Source organism: Gopherus evgoodei, chromosome 9 (genome assembly GCF_007399415.2).
Source record: "Gopherus evgoodei ecotype Sinaloan lineage chromosome 9, rGopEvg1_v1.p, whole genome shotgun sequence".
In the NCBI taxonomy this organism is placed as follows: Eukaryota; Metazoa; Chordata; order Testudines; family Testudinidae; genus Gopherus; species Gopherus evgoodei.
In genome coordinates, this window is record NC_044330.1 from 48856884 (window position 1) to 48876140 (window position 19257).

Sequence of the window (19257 nt, forward strand, 5' to 3'; positions counted from 1 at the left end):
GCTCTTAAAAAGGTTGAGCAGGAGTATACAGTTCTTTCTGGCCGAAAAACCAAGAGGCCAGGCTTATGTGTCTCTTGTAGTAATGCAGAACATTAAACACAGGATCACTGCCTTCCTAGTATTTTTATGTAGAACATCTACCTTCTGTGAATAAATAAATGGAAATCAATGGGCCCCAGTCACACTTTTGGACACTGTTGTGTTATAAATTAATCATTCTTCTGACTTTGTTTTCCTTATAATCTACCTCTCTCCTCCTTCATCTTACATAATGTAAAATCTACTAGTTTCCTGAAGCCCCAAATTTTATACTGGATTTGTTCTGAAACTTATGCAGGGCATACTGAAGCTTCTAAATATGCAGTCTGTATAATTCTTCCTAGTTTTTGTTCAATAATACTGGAATACAGCAGTAATAATAACTATTTTTTTCTTTCCAGAATAGAGTATGGCAGAGAGACCAGCGAGATATGCGGGCAATTCAGCCTGATGCGGGATATTATAATGATGTAAGTGCAAATCTTTATATATGCTTCTGAAGCTCTTATTGTAGTCACTAAAACTCTTCTAGCTGAAAAGTAGGATTCTGCCTCTGTATACCAAAGTTCTTTATTTCACCTTGAGAGGTGACTTAGAGGGCATCTTCATGCTATGTTCCCCTGCACTAAAGGAACCTTTTTGTCCCAAGAAGAGAGCCTGAAGGTTAATGGACTCTTTCAGTCCTCTTCTAGTGAAGTGAAATTGCTAAAGTTCAGGTGTTGAAAGGTTAGTTGCATTTGAGGAGATGATGGTGTGTCTGTGTTCGTGAGATGGTGAAAGTAGTATCTGCTGATTTCAAACTCTGAACATGTTTAATTGATTCATTCCTACAATCAGATGCTTGTTTTTCCAGAAATGAGCCTTCTGGGCCTCTGCTTTTCTTGCTTCTTTCCCAAGATGCAGGTTGAAACATTGTTGCTAAAATTATTTTCTTTCCTTACTTACAGCTGGTCCCTCCTATAGGAATGCTGAATAATCCTATGAATGCTGTAACAACAAAATTTGTTAGGACATCTACCAATAAAGTAAAATGCCCAGTGTTTGTTGTCAGGGTGAGTATTATGTGGGCCTGGGCTAGATGATTTGTTCCCAGGCATGATTAGTTAACTGCGAAATATTTGGAATAAAATTAGAATGGCAAGATAATAAAACTAGAAATGTTTCTAAGTAAAACCATCGTGCAGGATTCCAGGTCTTGGGCACCCCAAGGCTATTTCAAAACCTGGACTGACATGCATCATCTTTTCTACAGAGGATTCTAGGAACCCTGGGACAATTAATCAATCAATTTATTTACTGTTGCATTTGTACATATTTCACCTTCAGTCTAATTTTCTCAAAACTTTTTTTTGTACCAATGTGTCTCAATGTTATCTTGAGGGAACCAACTCGAAGGAAGAGGGTAGTTGAGTCACTATGCCTGTTCAATCCTTGCAATTCACTAGCTTGCCTGCAAGGGTGCCAGGATTCTAGTAGTAGTGGCATGTTTGATGAGGGCACCTGTTCACTAGAACTGGATTGAAGCCATCAAACTCATTTCACATAGGTGACTTGACAGCCACCTTCTGATAACTCCTGGTTACTAGTGTTTTGGGCTGAATTTGAACTGGTGACCTAGAGATGAAAAGCCCTATATCCTATGACAACCGTCCTTTTCTTTTTTCTTTCTTTCTTTCTTTCCTACCTTCCAGTACAAAGTCACTTTATAAATCCAAATGCTTTATAATCTCATGTAGGCACTTGTATTTTAACAGTGATGAAGGATACAGGAAAGGGGTCTGGGCACTGTTTACACAATGTAATTCAATTTTTCTCTTGCAGTGGACTCCTGAAGGGAGGCGCTTGGTCACTGGGGCTTCTAGTGGAGAGTTCACCTTGTGGAATGGATTGACTTTCAATTTTGAAACAATATTACAGGTAACTGCATCCAGCAAGCTGTCTGCATCTTTCTCTAAGATTGTAAAGAATATTGTAGTCATACATCTCCACGCACTAATCATGGGCTAGTTTACTACGTTCAGTCCTGAGAGCTAGGGGCACCTGAGTACTTATCCTGCGCAGTCCCTGACTCCTGTTGTGATCTTGGGCAATTTATTTAATGTTTTGAGCTGCACCTCCCTGTCTGAACTATAGAGATAGTATGTCTGACTTGTTTTCAAGGGAATATGGTGGGGATTTATTATGTTTTAAGTATTAGGGACACAGTGCAAGTATTAGGTATATCTCCATATATAAATCTCATAGAAGTGGAAGGGATCCTGCAAGGTCATTGAGTCCAGCCCCCTGCCTTCACTAGCAGGACCAAGTATTGATTTTTGCCCCAGATCCTTAAGTGGTCCCCTCAAGGATTGAACTTGCAAGCCTGGGTTTAGCAGGCCAATGCTCAAGCCACTGAGCTATTCCCCTCCAGTGCCCACACAGGGGCTTGAACCCTCAGATTAAGAGCCTGATGCTCTACCAACTGATCTAGCCAGGCTTAAGCTCTTCACAAGTAAATTGTGCACTGCACTGTGCAAGAAACATAAAATAGTCTGTCCCTGAGGAGCTTGCAGATCTGAATATTCTCCATTTCTTTCATTCCCTTGTCATAAATGTTAAATGTACACCTTCTGAATGACTTTTGTGTTCATGTGGGTTAGGTAACGTTTGAATGTATTTGTTAGAAGTTTTATTTTTGACTCCTCAGGCTCACGACAGCCCTGTAAGGGCCATGACATGGTCTCACAATGATATGTGGATGCTGACAGCAGACCACGGGGGATATGTGAAATACTGGCAGTCCAACATGAACAACGTCAAGATGTTCCAGGCACATAAGGAGGCGATTAGAGAGGCCAGGTTTATACACAATATACCATTTTCTGTAGTACCTATTTCCATAATTAGACTGTTCTCTAAGTGTATTCTGGGTGCAGAGATGCATGGGTTCTGTCAGATTCTGGGAAACTTCATGCACCAAGTAAACACAATATTTTCTTTTGTTTCCACATTCTCACCGTTTTGCTGGCAACTTTCTGAAATAGTATTGTCCCAGTATCTGCCTCTGCAATATGTTAGAGATGTATTTGTCTGCCGCATTTTGCACTGGTATTCTTTTCATTTATATATGGTGACGATGTGTATCAGTTATTCCTTTTTATACGGACTGTGTAAGACAATTTCATTCCAAATAAAGAATTCAGTCTTTAATAATCTAACTGAATAAAATATAAAACCTTCAGAAACAAAACACCTGCATAGTTCTCACAAAATAATAATAATAATAAAAAAAAGGCTAAATAAAGTGAAGAACTGCTTGGCTTGGTGAGGCCAAGGTTTCCACTAATGCTGAAGACCCACACAGATTGCCACATCCAGAAGTCTAATGTTAACATTGAATGGGTTCTTAAGCTTTGAAGCTGTAAGCAGACCATTGAAAAGAAGATTGTAGGACATTTTCTTGATTCAGTGTTGATACCTCAGTTGTGCAAATGTGTATTTTATATAAAAATGGAGTTAAGTGATATTTTCAGTAAGATGTATATGAAAGATGTTTCTAAAGTAAATATGGATGAATCTTTTAGTAAGATGTGTAAAGAGAAGAAATGTTTTTTAAAGTAAACCTGAAGAGGAGCTGCAGACCCAAAATAAATCTAAACAGTGTTTTTTCAGATTCTAGTGCTGCCCCGTGGTGGTAAGAGGTTCACTGCCATAGAAGCACTTCCTGTTGAGGTCACCACTTTCCCTCTGATAAGATTCAGGATTTCTTGACAGTTTGATTTACAAGACATGCGCACATTGGATGCAGTTATTGGTTTAGTGTGTCATGTCCATACACTGAATTTCTCCAACAATAAGCCCCTTCTTGATCATAAAGATCCAGGATTTCAAGGGGATTGCTGTTGAATTAACTGAACAGAGACTCTTCCTTGGTCATTCGCTGCACCAGAATGGAAGTGGCTGCTTGTCAGTTGCTGGAGATGGTCTGACCTTAATCATGTGGCTAAATAACCTCACACTTTTCCCAGTGGCTTTCATCAAACAATATTGATAAATTTGGAAGCATCTTCCATGGTTGTAGAATTCTAACTTTGTTTCACAGAGGGGAAAATCTTCCCTCTGTTCCTTTTCATATGTGTGGAACATGTTTTATATAAGAATTTTTCAGCAACCAATCCAACTGCTAGTAGCAGTAGCATCTTCCTATTTCCCACCTTCCCTTATTTTTGCTTGTCTTGCTGCAAGGCACCTGTGGCTGAAGAGGAAATTTTCTTAGTGCTCTCCCCCATGCTTCTGCACAGTGTCGCTTTACCACGATCAACAGTGTGAAAGTCTAGGGCTGCAGTTGCTATTAAGTCAGTTTCGTGTTGCTGCTGGTCTCACAGAGAAGGTGCTGCATTATACAGTCATAGGTAGGATAGTGCTAAATATAAATTCTGGATTTTCCCACTTGACTGGGGATCAAAATGCAGAATTAAATCTTAAACTAAATTCAAAGTCTTCTGATGGAAATGTGTCAAATGGCAGACACTATGTATGTTTAATTAGTGGCCCTTATATTCAAATGCTTCTTTCAATGTCTAACACCTTACAATTTAATTTTGCCCTGTCTGCGAAGCATAGATATCCTGTTAAATGCTGACTTCTTTCCCCTGCTGTGTGTCTTCATGTAACAGTTTCTCACCCACGGATAATAAATTTGCTACATGCTCTGACGACGGCACTGTTAGAATCTGGGACTTTCTACGTTGCCATGAGGAGAGAATTCTTCGAGGTATGTGTGCAAATAGTACTGATTGGGATATTTCAAGAGGGGGAAAACCTTTTTGTAATTAAGTGTTCACAATACAGAAATATCAGCTTGTCTCCATTTTTCCTATGACATCCTCCAAACAGATAATACCACTAGGAAAATGGATACTTCAGTTGGCCACTGTTTCTCATATCTCCCAGTGTCCAGACAGCTTTTCAGATTTACAGTACCCATGTTTATCACCTGTTTAAACTCTCTTTTTAGATTTTGGAGTTTGGTATAAAGATGCTTTCCTAATCCTGGTGTTGGCAGAAGCAGCTGTTAGGAAGGCAAATATAGTCCTAATCTTTCATCAGTGCTTAGTAACTGAGACATTTGCTCCAGAGTATACACATTATCATGCAGAATGTGCTGTTTTTCAGGGAAGTAACTTTGAAAACACTCACTTGACTCTAATTTATTCTAAGGCAAGTCAGTTACTCTTTATCTGTGTGGAACATAACTAGATGAACAAAAAACACTAAGTTTTGATCACACCACACACTGCACATGTTAAATGTCTTGGCTTCTCAGTTCAGTAGTAGCATCTGTGAGAGGACACTTCTGAATCCTGTCCAGTAGATACAGTTCAGGAGCTTTCTATGTCTTTTTCTGCAACCTTGTTTCGTAGCAATAGCCTATATAAACTATTCCTTTCTTTCTGAAGATGCCACTTAATTTTCCGAGTTCATCTGCTAATGTTCATATATTGGACCAGTGTGATATAGTATACGTAACAGGATGAAATATCATTAAGGGCTGTATTAACACTGCTGTCATGTCACGAGATATGAATGGGATGTTGGCATGCAGACTGTCTGCAAGGAAGATGACTTTAACAAAACACTGGAACTCTTGGCTTAGCTGTCTGAACTCATTTGACATTTGCCAATGCAGAGGTTTTAAAAGACTTATATATCACATTTGGACTTGCATCATTTTACCAGAGAATATTCTCTGCTTCTCTTGGACTCTATTCTGATTTTTACTGTTATATTATCCCTTTGAACCTCACTACTGTTGAAGCCTAGTATTTTAATATAGTCTTGCTTTCATGATTTTTCCATCAGAAACATCACTGCAGGAGTTTCTGTTCCTTTTAGGAGTTGACAAACAGATTGCTAGGCCATATTGTTGGTATTATAGTTATCTCTAGAGGCACCAATCAGGGTGGCGACCATTGTGCTGTCTGCTGTACAAAAGATCAAATTCTGTACTGATGTCTTTTCCATGCAATCACATCAACTATTCAATTGGATTGTATAAGGGAGGAGCAATTGCATCTGTGCAGAGTTCAGTCCAGTGTGTAGGTCTTGCATTAATTTCACTACTTTTCCCTATCATCTGTGGTCTATGTTCTTCTGCATAGAGGTCTCGTAGGCCAAGGGAACAAATGATTTAAGAATTTCAGGCCAGTATATAATGATACTTGTACTGTATTTCCTTCTGTTTCATTTACTCCAAGATTGGGATTGTGTGTACATTCTAGATAGTTTCATTTTTAAATGCACTGTAAAATTGTCAAAGTGAAATCCGTCATATTTATATGTAGCAAAACAGTTGTATAAAGAGAATAGGGCTTGTACCGTCACTGTTTGTGTAGTGTATGTACGATACACTCCTTTTTTACTGACTTTGTGAATCAGCAGTATTGTCAGATCTTTACCACCTGACATAACAGAGCACATGGATTCTTGAGAGAACCTTTACTTTTGCTTGCGGAACAAAAAACTTTTCTAAAAGTGGTGGAAAATGTGATCTCTTAATTCAGGAGTGCAAGCTGGATTTTTCTAGGGCCCTGCGCTGTATAGCGGATTAAAGAAACTATATGAGAGCCTGTTACATGTCCTCAGTAGAGAGAGATGTAATATGGGCTTTCTTGCTCCAAACCTTCCTTTATCTTCTGATATTGAAGTCTTAAAGTGTAATTTAGGATGATTGAAAATTTTCCAGGCAATCAAGTACAGATTTTAAAGCATACACATCCCCCTACAATGGTGGTTGTCTTAAGTGAATACAAATCTTTTAAAAGTTTTCAGCAAGTAAAGTTGCAGAGGTCTGTATGCAAATTAGAATCCTAAAAGGATTTAATTAAGACTAACTGATATCAATACACCTCTCATACTTTGACCTGTCCGGTTATGTCTGTATATACTATTTGATCAAGAATGATAGTATACTTTCCGTTCTCACACAAACCGTTCTTCAAGTATTCTGGTTAATACTAATGCCATTGAAGGTCAACACAATTAAGGAATGCTCTGATGTAGTTTAGGCCCAAAATTTGATTCTTAAAATATTAGACTATCCTCCAGCTTATGAATATCAGGTTTTAAAAAATAGACTCCCAACACTTTATCATCAGATTGTACATAACAAATCCATTCTCTGAGACCAAATATCAATAACAAGTTCTTCCTGCTGATTCTGCAGCAACAAGCTAATCCAACTATTTCAAAACCAGCCTGAGGAACTTGCGCAATGCACTACCATGCTGCTGTAGCACATTTCTAGTTTGCTTCTAGATTAGCAGGGCCAGAGAGTACAGCGAAGTCAGACTCATCTCTGGTATCAGAGAATGATACTCTATTGACTTAATGCTTTTGCTCACTGGAGAAGTGACCAAGTTTCTTCATCTCCACTAGGGAAGGAAATGCTTGACATTGCTCTTTGGGAACAATTCTAGCCAGGTTGAGAGTGGTGCTGATGGACTGACCTTCAGTTGCGGGAGGGAAGGAGAGAGAGAGAGAGAGAGAGATGCGGAGACGGGGTTTGAGGAATTCCAGAGAAAGATGTTGTGTCATCACTGAAGGTAGTCAAAGAACCATTATTCTTTTGGTTTCATTAGAAACATGGGGGGCAATTAGCAGTTGTCAAATGGAAAAACACAAATGTAAAAGTTAGGGTGACGGCTTTGCCTTATTTTGCTTTAAGTTGTAAAAAGGACTGAATTAAAGAAAAAAGCCTGACTCAATCCTTTTAGCCTCAATTGCTCAGCTTTCATTCTTTTGATGTCATTGTCTTGCCATTTCTTCAATTACTGTAGTCTTTCAGGGCTGACAAGACTTAACCTATTTTTTAACATTCAAAACTCATTTGGTTTCTAAAAGTAGTTTCAAGTTTATATTCTAATCTACATCATAAAGAGGTAAAAAGGACAAAAGCTCCTTTTTTGCTTTGTATGTCACTGATAAGAAATTTATCTTGAAGGAGACTTTCATATTGGAAAGAACTTGAAATAAGAACAGTGGTACAAACAGCATTTCACCTTAGTAATAGTTGCAATGTTACAAATTTGTCAATATGAAAACATGACAAGATCAAGTAGAAAGTTAAAATAGACTGGATTGGAGTCAAGCCCTTGTTTATATATAAACAGTTTTATACAGTTTTTGATAATTAAGTGGGGAAAGAAATTGTATGGAAAGTCAATAAATTAAGTCTTACATGAGAGCACTTTTTTAGGCCTTTCTAAAGGCCTTTCTGTTAGGGCAGGTGAAACAGAAAGTCTTTGGTCTAAAGGTTTTGTTTATAAGACTCACAAATCAAGGATTTGTGCTTCTAACACCTCTTTTCTCTGTGACAGCTTACGTGTTCACATTTTTGTAGGAACACTTGTTCCATCTGAAATGGGTGTGCAAAAATTATAAGCAATAAACTTCTGGTGGTGTTTTATTTTCTAGGAGACTAAGGCAGCTAGCCATTGACTTTACTGAGAGGTCTTGAATCCCAGGATGTTGGGCTCAAGCTAATGGGGCCAGGAAGATGTTTAAATCCCATTTGCAGTAAACATGCTATTCTAAATTACACACAACAGTATGAACAGAAATCATAGGTTAGGATACACCATTTTTCTTAAATATACTAGTTATAATTGTCTACTTGAAAGAGAGAGCTTTCGTATATAATACAATTGATAGTAATATTAAAGTTTATATTAGGCCACATTTTCTTCCTTTTTCTACCTATTGAAATCAGTGGGATTGTGCTTGTGTACTTGAGAGAGAGTTGGCCCATTATATCTATTGGATAAAATACATACATTATTAGTTATGTAATATAACAGGAAGAAATTGTAAGTTGCAAACATTGGAAAGAGCTGAAGTCCAGGTCTGTTACTAAATATGTTGGCCAGTTAAATTACTGGTCTTTGATCCAAAGAAGACTCAGAATATCCTGGGTGACTATTGCTTGGCTTTGCACTTACGTTTCCAGAACATACCATACTATTTTAAATAATGAATACAAGCAGTAGCTTTGAGTACTTTCATCAACCTCTTATTCTAGTTCTCTTTAAGCAAGATTATACAGTTACAGGGACTTTGGAGAGAGACCCCTAAAATGCAGTTGACCTAAAACCTATCAGGAATGCCCAGAGACTGCTATCCAGAATTGGATGAATTGTGCACTGGGGGATGCAGTCATTTTTTTTGAACCTAAACTTTTTATCCTTAAAGCCACAAGCAGACAAGAAAAATAAAACTTTTCCATTGGTCTAAAGCTTTCAGAGCTATCATTCATATCCAGAATGAACTAGACAATATATTGAGCACTTTTGCCTTTGTACTATATTAAAAATTGATTCACCTTGCTGTGTTTGATTCTGGGTTGTTTTCTGCTTGGGTCTCACTACTTTTGATATAAGTAGTCCCATAAGTGTTGGCCTGAGAAATGTATATATGCACTTCATACATACCGCTGCAAATATGTTCCAAAGCTTATCTTAGTAACAAGGTTCATCAGAATTCAACATTCAAACAGAATAGCAATTCTCATTTCAAAGTTAGGTTTTTTTTAAACTTAATTTTAATCATATTCACTACACTTAACTTTTTCATATTTCACTTTTTGATAGCAGTTGCAATGCAGTACTGTAATATGTAGAAAATATCCAGCTCCTAAAGTTGCAGATCTGTCAGGCACCCTTCCCAGAAGTGGTGAGTCATGAAAAAGCATTGTAATAAGATGCACTTTAACAAAGATCCAAGAAGATTGTGTGTATAGCTGAAATGCAGACTTACTATGTTGTGCTTTCCTAAATTTTTTTTAAAAAAAGGCTTTCATAGTGTTTTATTATGCCAGGTCTTGGTGAATCTTGTATTCAATATCACCATAAAATTTGCAGTAACAGATTCTTCAAATCTTCGTCTGCTTTCAGAGTCTCCTGGCACACCTAACCTGTGTTAATACTGTCTAATTGTCTTAGAGCAGGGGTGGCCAACCTGACCCTGAGAAAGAGACAGAATTTACCAATGTACATTTGCCAAAGAGCCAAAATAATATGTCAGCAGCCCCCCATGAGCTCCTCACCCCTGGCTCCCAGCGCCTCCCACCCACCAGCAGCCCCGCCAATCAGTGCCTTCCCCTCACCTCCCAATCAGCTGTGACATGCAGGAGGCTCTGCAGGGGAGTGGGAGGAGTGAGGGCATAACAGGGGAAGAGGCAGGATGGAATGGGGGCAGGGCCTGAGCAGTGAACACCCTCTGGCACATTGGAAAGTTGACGTCTGTAGCTCCAGCCCCGGAGTTGGTGCCTATATAAGAAGCTTCATGTTAACTTCTGAAGAGCTTCATGTGGTTCTGGAGCCACAGGTTGGCCACCCCGTCTCAGAGCAAGAACTTCTGATTATCATTCTGCGTATACTTATATTTCCCCCCTGTGTTTATGAATAGCTGTTTGGGAGAGGTGAAGGTTCACATTCCAGGTACCATTGTCCCAGGCTAGTGATGTATTCCAAGGATTCTTGAGGTTACCTGGTTTAAAATAAGTCTTCTGAAAGCTGTCTTATGCAGAAAGCCAGTGATGTAGGGATTGATAGGGAAAGTTTAAAAGGGGATGTGTATTCTTAGATTTCTCTCCTGTATCCGTCTATGAAATAGAATGATAAATTCAATTTTTCTCCCTGCCAAGGCAAGGTATTAGCCAAAGGCTTTTTCATATAGTAACTTGAGTGATTATAAGCCACCATAGTTTAAAAGAAACTATGTTCTAGTATGATTATTCAGAGTTTATAAGTCACTATGGTTTCTTCCAAGTATATAAATTACTATAAGGAAATGTCTTTTGCTCATATCTTTAATGCCTTTGCTTTGACTGGGGGAGAAGTTGAATTTCCGAATCAGGCATAAGAAAGTAATCTGCAAGCTCCGATTCCATACCCAAAAACCCCCCCCAAAACACGTGTGTGTACTGGAACTCAGTGCAGTAGTGATAAAATGCGAGCATATGAAAACGTTACTACAAGTTTGGAAACAATAAGAGGCTGGGTCTGCTGCCCTTTTGTTGAGTAACACCTCATTCCATAAGTAGTCCTATTGAAACAACTCTGAAGAACTCAGCTTTTTCCAGTCAATATTTTCTGCTTCTGGATCTGCTTTGGGTTGTAAAATCTCTTAGAATGAAGCTCCAAGTTTTTGATCCTTTTTACAGTTTAATTTTGGAAAGACTTTTTTCATTTATGTGATTGGTTTTATTTCCCCAACAGAGCAGCAGCATTCCTTATTGGCTTTTGGAGGAAATGCAGTCTACTACTTGGGAGGGGGTTGGGAACAATGATTCTTGAGTTTTGTTCCCAGTTCTGCACTGACTTGCTATGTAGCTTTGGACAAACCTTCTAATATCTGTGCACTTCAGTCTACTCCTCTGTGATTCTGCTACATAAGAAAAGTACTTACCTATCTTATGAGTGCTAGAAAATCCACAGCCCTGAGTTGACCTAGTTATATTGACCTAACCCCCGGTGTAGACAGTGCTATGTCGATGGTAGGCTTTGTCCATCAACATAGCTAATGCCTCTTGGGGAGGTGGAATATCTACGCTGATGGAAACTCCTTTTGGCAGAGGTAGTGTCTTCACTAAGTGCTGCAAGCTGCACTGCTGTAAGTGTAAATAAACTCTCAGTATGCCCTTTGTCCAAATTTCAAAAGACTTAATTGGTGGTTCAGCTCCTACAGTTAAATGGAAATTTTGAACAACTGGGAAGCAGAGCCACGGCTCTGGAAGGGGGCCAGGGACAGGACTAAGGGAGCCGAGACTGGGGCCATAGCTGGAGTCCGGGCACTGGGGCAGCAGCCAGGGCTCCAGGCACGGGCCAACAGCTCCAGGAGCGGTGCTGGATGGCGCTCCCTCTCCACCTCCAATGGGGGATGGCTCAGGCCCCAGCTGTGCCCTCCCTGAATGTTCTTCCATGCCCCACCAGGTGAAGCGCACCCCACAGTTTGAGGACCTCTGCTCTAGAATGCAGATGTTCTTGTGCGGCTGTTTGTTTATTTACAGCCTCAGCTGATTGTGGTACTGAGATAGGATCTTGAAGTTCTGGTGGTTTTACTGGCTTGTTTCTATTAAAAATGTATTTCCACTGTTCTTGTGACCCATCTTTTTAGCATTTTGGTTCAGAAGGTAAGCCAGAGAACACTTCTGTAGTTTTAATAAAATAATCAGTCCAGCCTCATTGAATTGCTAGCCAATACAGATATTCTGCTAATTATCACAAAAATAAGGATCAACGTAGAATCATAAGGTTAGAAGAGGACTGCAAGGATCATCTAGACTACCCCTCTGCCCAGATGCAGGATTTGTTGTGTCTAAACCATCCAAGACATGTCTGTCTGGCCTCTTTTTGAAAACCTCCAGTGAAGGAACTTCTAAACTGAAATTATATATTTTAGGGAGACTGATTTGCTTTTAAAATGATGCATTCCGACTCTTGATCATAGTGTCTCCTCTCAACACCCGATTCACCTACCAATACGGAACAAGATTCTCTTAGTTCTTAAGTGCTTTTGTTTTTATTTTAATTGCTCATTTTTGTAGTAACTACTGTGTAAGCTACTACTGAAGTCTTATGTTTTCTTTCCTTTCAGAAATATTTTTATTTCTCCTTTTGGCAACACACACAAGGGAAACCCAGTTAGGGGACTGAAAAGTATGTTACCCTGTATCCTATATGTAAATTCTGCTCCCAAATACAGATAGCTGCTGTGACTAGTCCAGATGAAGATCAAATTCAGCATTCCAGAAGATTTTCGGGAATGAATTTGTTTTAAATCTTACACCTTTTGGAAGCTTTCTATATAATTCCATTTTAAAATGTCTGGAATTTCTTTGGAAGATTGATCTAGTTTGGGGGAGTCTTCTCTGGAAACATTCTATAAACATTTTTCTCTAGAATTGCTCTGTTTCTGTAGGTTTCAGAGTAGTAGCTATGTTAGTCTGTATCCGCAAAAAGAATAGGAGTACTTGTGGCACCTTAGAGACTAACAAATTTGTTGTAGCATAAGCTTTCGTGGGCTACAGCTCACTTCATTGGATGCATGTAGTCCCACTACATGCATCCAATGAAGTGAGCTGTAGCCCATGAAAGCTTATGCTACAACAAGTTTGTTAGTCTCTAAGGTGCCACAAGTACTCCTATTCTGTTTCTATAGACACACTTCAGATGGCTGCTATATAGATTTTCACACACTCCAGGATTGACAATGGTAGATCATGCAGTAAAGAAACTGAATAGCTGAAAAGCCTTCAATTCTGTCATTCTATGTATCCTAGTTATGCTGCACTATGTAAAATTTACATAGTATCTACTTAAGTTTTATTTACTTACATATTTTTTTTGTATTTAAACTAAAAGTATTATCCAGTTGTCATTTAAGCTATATAATGATGGGCCTGTCCAGTGTTCCAGCAGATGTTTAATGCACAACACATTGGATCTAGGATTGTCAGTTCTGGTTGGATGTATTCCTGGAGGTTTCATCACATGACATAAGCATTAATTCCTGGGGAGCTGGCAACCCTAATTGGATCTGTGTATAAAAAGGCTATTACATATGTGACTTAAGTCTTATGATTGACCCTGTTTGGAAGACATGGCTATCCTTTAATAAATGTTTTGTTGTAGTTATTCAGCATTAGTTTGATAATTCATAAGAGGGAAAGTACTTTTGTTTTTAAAATTTAAGTACTAAAAGAGCCACAGTCTTTCAGTATGAAAACTATATGCTGTAGTTATTCTTGTTGTATTTATAATATATATTCACTTTTTTGGATTTTTAGCTCCTATCTGATACGTCCAGGCTACTTTGTAGCATAAAATATTCATAAGCAGTTTGTTCCTTTTGAGAAGTACAAGAAAACTCCAGGACACCCCTCTTCTCTCTTCCCGCCACCCACCCCCACCCCCCAGTAGTATAAAGATATAAAACTTGGTTGATGACATGATCCCCAATCCTATTGGGAAAAGTAGGTGAATAAATACAGCTTCTGGTATAAATTAACTATAAAAATCACATGAAGGTTATATATTTAAAGAGGGTTAGAAATGGCAAGTTAAGATTCTTAAGGTAACATTAACAATTTACCCACACATATTCTGCAGAGGTGTTTAAATAATATTTGTGTATATTTCTTCAAAAATGCCAACTTTACAGGAATCCTACCTTTTGGCTATTACGTTTCCAGAATGAGACAGGCTGGGAATTCGAGCTCTATGATTTTTATCCTTCTGAGTCACTGATAACTGAGCAAATATCCATTCTCACCCCTACCTCACCTCTAACTTGCTGATGAATTGAGATTGACTCAGGTCTTTCTAGAACTTTCCTTATTAGATTTTTCTTGATCTTGGTCAGCTAAAGACTTCTTTGTCGGCGCTATGCATCACATTACCATTCATGCTCCATCTCTGCTGATTGTACTTGTTTTGCACAGAAGTGTATCCTCAGTCCCAATAAAATTTAATATTTTTAAAAAACTGTTCTGTGGTTTTTGGATTAGTTGGCCCTGACAAACTGGGACCATGGTATTTTTTCTTCTGCTTTTGTTCAGACTATCAATTTGGTATTCATATGCTTCTGTGCTCAGTTGAGCCAGTTTTTGATGGGCCTAGGCACAGTTTTTGTTTTGATTTACATACATTTGATGCTTCATTTTAGCTTTGCAGGACATTCCCCTTTTGAGGTTTGCGCTAAGCTTTTCTGAGATGCTTTAGCAGTTGGAACAGTAGGAGTCTTGTTTTTCAGACTTTTAGCATTCAATATCTCATTATGTGACATCATGAATTACTTCATTGATTACTTATGTCAAAGCTTTCTTCGTTGCTGCAACATTTTATTTTACTTTTAAAGCTCTTTGTCTTTGTCTCAATAGGAAGGAAGGAAGCAAATTCAGGAAATGCACATGTAGCATAAAGTGTCACTTATAGACAGGCATAAGTGCTGCATTGTGTTCTTAGAAGAGCATCATTTTCTGAGTGAGACGCTTGTATGGGCACATCACCTAGAGCTGTTTGTTAGACAATGGCAGAAACACCTAAAGTGTCTCTTTTAAGTGTCCACTCGAGCAGTCCTTGAAGATGGCCCAGAATGCTTAGGATGTGTCCTCAAAGTGAAAGCCTAAGGTGTGAGAAAAATGGTACTTAGTGTTGGCCTCAACCATCTGCGTAGACCCAGCAACTCTTCAGATCCATCAGCCCCACTAACCTGGCTGCCATGAAGTGGTCTGTGATGTTCAACAGCTTGCATTTGCTTCATTGTGTCAGGGTTTCAATGTGTTAAGTCATGTTCCTGGTCTCCAACTTCTCGCTGAATTAAGCTACCAGAGTGCCATGTACAGGAGGTGATAAGTTAAAACCAGCAATCTTTTGATGCACTACTTCACTTCAGACAGCTTTGCATCAAAGCTTTCACACAGTCCACTAGTGCTCAGTAACAGAAAACAATCTGGATGACCCTAGATGGCAACAGTGTGTATTTGCATCTTCATGTACCTTCGAGGGACAAAGTTGACAAATACCTGGATCATTCATTCTGTGCCTGAATCATTTCAAGTTCAGCTGTCTTTACTCAAAGATATTGGTACCATCTTTGTCACTTAGGTCAGAGCTTTGGTGCTGATGGAAGAAGCTCAGTGTCCCAATCTATTTCATACTTGGTGCCAATCTTGACATTTGATGTTGGCATTGAACCTATCCATGCTTGTGGTCTCAGTGTAGTCAGTGTCAGTTACTGTGACAGCATTGACTTCTGGATCTCCCCCAGCAGTGCACCTCTCAAAGCTTGTGTGGGATCAAAGGGGTTGACATTTTGATGTGCACTAGTTTTCGCATATGAGTCGAAACTCATCAGACCAAGTGTATTTCTGCAGGAGATAAGTGACCCTGCTTTAGAGATTGTAGCCTTTGTTCCGGTTTGTCCAAGGCTTGGCTAAGACAACTGATTTTGATTTCGTCTTTGTATCTTCAGGGGACAAAGTTGACAAGTACCTGGATCATTCATTTTCTATGAATAGAGGTGCTGTGTGCTTAACTCCTTTTCTGGATGAGCTGATATAGAAGGGAGGGAAGATGCCTAACAACTCTGCTATTTCTTGAGCAAAAAAAAGATTGCATTTTGCTCAAGGACATAGGTAGTTGCATCTGCCACTGTCCAGTAAGAGTGTCTTGATTTAGGTGGCTGTGGCCAGAGGAAAGATGAGTTCTGAGCTACTGTATTAATGTTCATTTGGACAGAATTTATGCAAACGGTATTCTGTGTTGTGAATAGAGTTGGCTAGAGGATGACAATTCTGTTTTGTGACAGCTTTCAAAGTTCTGACTTTTTTTTTTTCTTTTCAGTGTGAAATGAAACCAAAACCTTTCAAATGTTTTTTTTTCAAAATGGGATTGTGTCAAAATGGTTCTTGGGTTGAAGAGATCATGCTTTCAATTTATTTCTCTCTCTCAAAATGACTGAAGAACCCACCTTGGAGTCTGGAAATCTTCCTGTTGTAATCTCCCTGGGGTGTGTGTGTGTAACAGCATATTCTTCTTAGAGTGCTTGCACATGTCCATTCCAACTTTAGGTGTGCAAGTGCTCTGAGCACAGCCACCTGAGATTTTTCCCCTAGTGGTATCAGTTGGCTCTGACATACCCTGGTGTCGCACACTCATAGTACTGGTATGAAGGGCCCCTACCGAGCCTTTGCTCCTCATTTCCTTCTTACCACCTGGAGTGTCGTTTCCCCCCCCCCCCCCCCACACACACACACTTTGCCTTGGCAAAGTTTGTTTGTGGTTTCCTAATTGAGAATTTTGTAAATAGTTTTATTACTTAGTTTATAGTAACAACTACGATTTCTCTGTCAGGAAAGGGGGTCCATCTCTCCTCTATACCGGGGTTTAAACAGTGCTGTGCAAAGCCTATGCCAACCAGGGACCCGCACTTAAGTTGTTTTAAGTGTTTGGATGAAGGGCACGGGAAAGATTGCTGCCAGATCTGTTGCAATTTCAAGCCGTAGTCCACAAAAGGACCAAGCCGCAAGACTAAAAGGCCTCCTCATGGAGACAGCACTGAGGCCCACCTTGGAGCCGAGGTCTGACTCTCTGCACCGAGTACATCCACGTCTGTACAAAGTGCACCGCCTGCCCCTAAGTGCTTGTGGCATCACTTTTCCTTGCCTGTGCCCAGTAAGAGGCACAGAAGACATTGGAAGAAGACTAGTTTCCCAGCACCGAGGACGGTTGAGTGGGCAGATGGGAATAGTGCGAGACCCATGCAGGGCTGCTCTCCCTCACTGGCACCGCAGCAGCCTCCAGTGTTACTACCAGCACTGGCACTGCAAACACCCAGGGGTGAACTGTTGCTCCCCGACCTGGTAATGAACGGAAGACTGCGGTACCATCGACCCCAGAGGCATATGCTGCTGCTAAAGACTTGATAAGTCTGCCGGTACTGAGCCCCCCAGTGCACCTGAAGCAGCACTGCCTGTGCTACCTAGCAGCTTTGAACCCACCACTTTCAGGCCAACCTCAAGACCTGCTGCTAGGGGAAAGCCTCCGTTTACTACCTCACTGGAAATGTCCCCGCGGCACCAGTTCCTGGCACTGGGAGGATCGGCAAGGCTGTGGTGACCTCAGTCATCTGGTTCTTCCTTGTCTTTGGGTTCAGATTCAGGGTCTGTCATCTCAAGGAATTGGCACCATGATCACTGCCTGCACCCATCTCTGACATCGGGGGGACCAGCATCATTACAGTGGCCCTTTTGGAACCGGAGGTGAGAGGTTCCCCCGGGCCATAGCACCAGCTCGAGGTACTCCTATTCAGCGATGTCGGAGATGAGCGCTATGACAGGGATGGACAAAGACATTCCTGAGCTCAACCCTGCCGTTGACGCTGGACGCGGTATCAAATCCACAACACGTCATGGTACTGAAGCGGGTACCAATACCTGTCAGCAGTTGCAAGCTGGCCAGGAGGACATTCCCCTGGACTCTGGGACAGCAGCTCATGCCGCCTCCTTGTCCTCACCAGTGGACAAATTAATGCTTACAGGATCTTCTTCCCAGGATGATCTGAGAGCCCATCAGGACTTACTTAAGCAGGTGGCATCTAACTTGGGTCTCCAGGCAGAGGTCGTTAGGGAACCATCTGATGGCTTTCTGAGCATTCTGACAATCACTGCCCCAGCAAGGGTCACCCTCCTCTTGCAGAGCTCCATTTTGGGCCCACTAAAGAATTTTCTGACAAAACCCAGCATCCATTCCTCCCATGGCTGAGAGAACTGAGATAAAGTACTTTGTGCCAGCCAAGGGATGAGTGTTTTTATTTTTCCATCCCCTGCCTGGGTCTGTTGTTGTAGTGGCTGCTAACGAGGACTGTCAAGGCAACACGAGGTCGACTCCAAAGCCAAAGGAGCCAAAAAATATGGACCTTATGGGTAAGGAAGGCCTATGCTACAGGAGGACTCCAACTGCATAGCGAACCAGCAGGCATTGCTGGGTCGCTGTGACTATAATGTGGGAAGAGATGACCAAGTTTAAGGATAGGCTTCCCCGGGAGAACTAGCAGGAGTTCTCGGGCCTGGTGGAGGAGGGCAAGACCATTACCAGAGCCTCCTTTCAGGCAGCCCTTGACTCCATGGACTGAGCAGCCAGATCTATGGCCACAGCAGTCACTATGCGCAGGAGCTTGTGGTTGCTGGACCTCTTACAGGAATCCTGACCAACCGTTCAAAGGGCCCTCACTTTTTTTGAGGACAAACTGAGAGTAGGCTTCTCGGTGTTAAGGACACCAAAGCAACTCTGAAAATCCCTGGGTTTGCAGTCTCAGCCCAGGAGACCATATAGATCTCAGCAGTTAGTCCATTTCTGTTCTCACCAGAGATGCAACCAGAGCAGACAAAGGAATAGAAGCTCTGGGTGCTGGCTGCATCCACCTTCCTCCTCCTCGGCAGGGCCCTCTCAAGTGGCCCCTCGCCATTCAGGTGCCTCAAAGCATTCATTCTGATGGGTTTGTTGAGAACAGTATACCAGTTCTGCTCTCATGATCCAGTTACCCCTATTTTTTCCAATTCTTTCCCACTTCCTTGAGGCTTGGAAACAGTTAATTTCTGACCATTGGGTCTTAAAAACAGTGGAGGTCAGATACACCCTCCAGTTCACCCTCCAGCCTCAGCAGATCCTTCTGCACTGA

At 40.7% G+C, this 19257-nt stretch overlaps 1 protein-coding gene across 9 annotated transcripts in view; it reads left to right on the forward strand.

Annotated features, from left to right (window-relative positions):
* Window positions 1-19257, forward strand: part of WDR33 (WD repeat domain 33) — a 96399-nt gene that overhangs the window by 29471 nt on the left and 47671 nt on the right. For 8 of the 9 annotated variants that reach the window (XM_030575258.1, XM_030575259.1, XM_030575260.1 and 5 more), the window contains 5 exons: window positions 441-509; window positions 987-1091; window positions 1861-1956; window positions 2726-2877; window positions 4695-4792. In XM_030575258.1, the coding sequence (XP_030431118.1) occupies window positions 441-509; window positions 987-1091; window positions 1861-1956; window positions 2726-2877; window positions 4695-4792 (520 nt within the window). Of the gene's footprint in view, window positions 1-440; window positions 510-986; window positions 1092-1860; window positions 1957-2725; window positions 2878-4694; window positions 4793-12672; window positions 13059-19257 lie in introns of those variants that run through there. The other variant, XM_030575265.1, reaches the window with a different exon arrangement.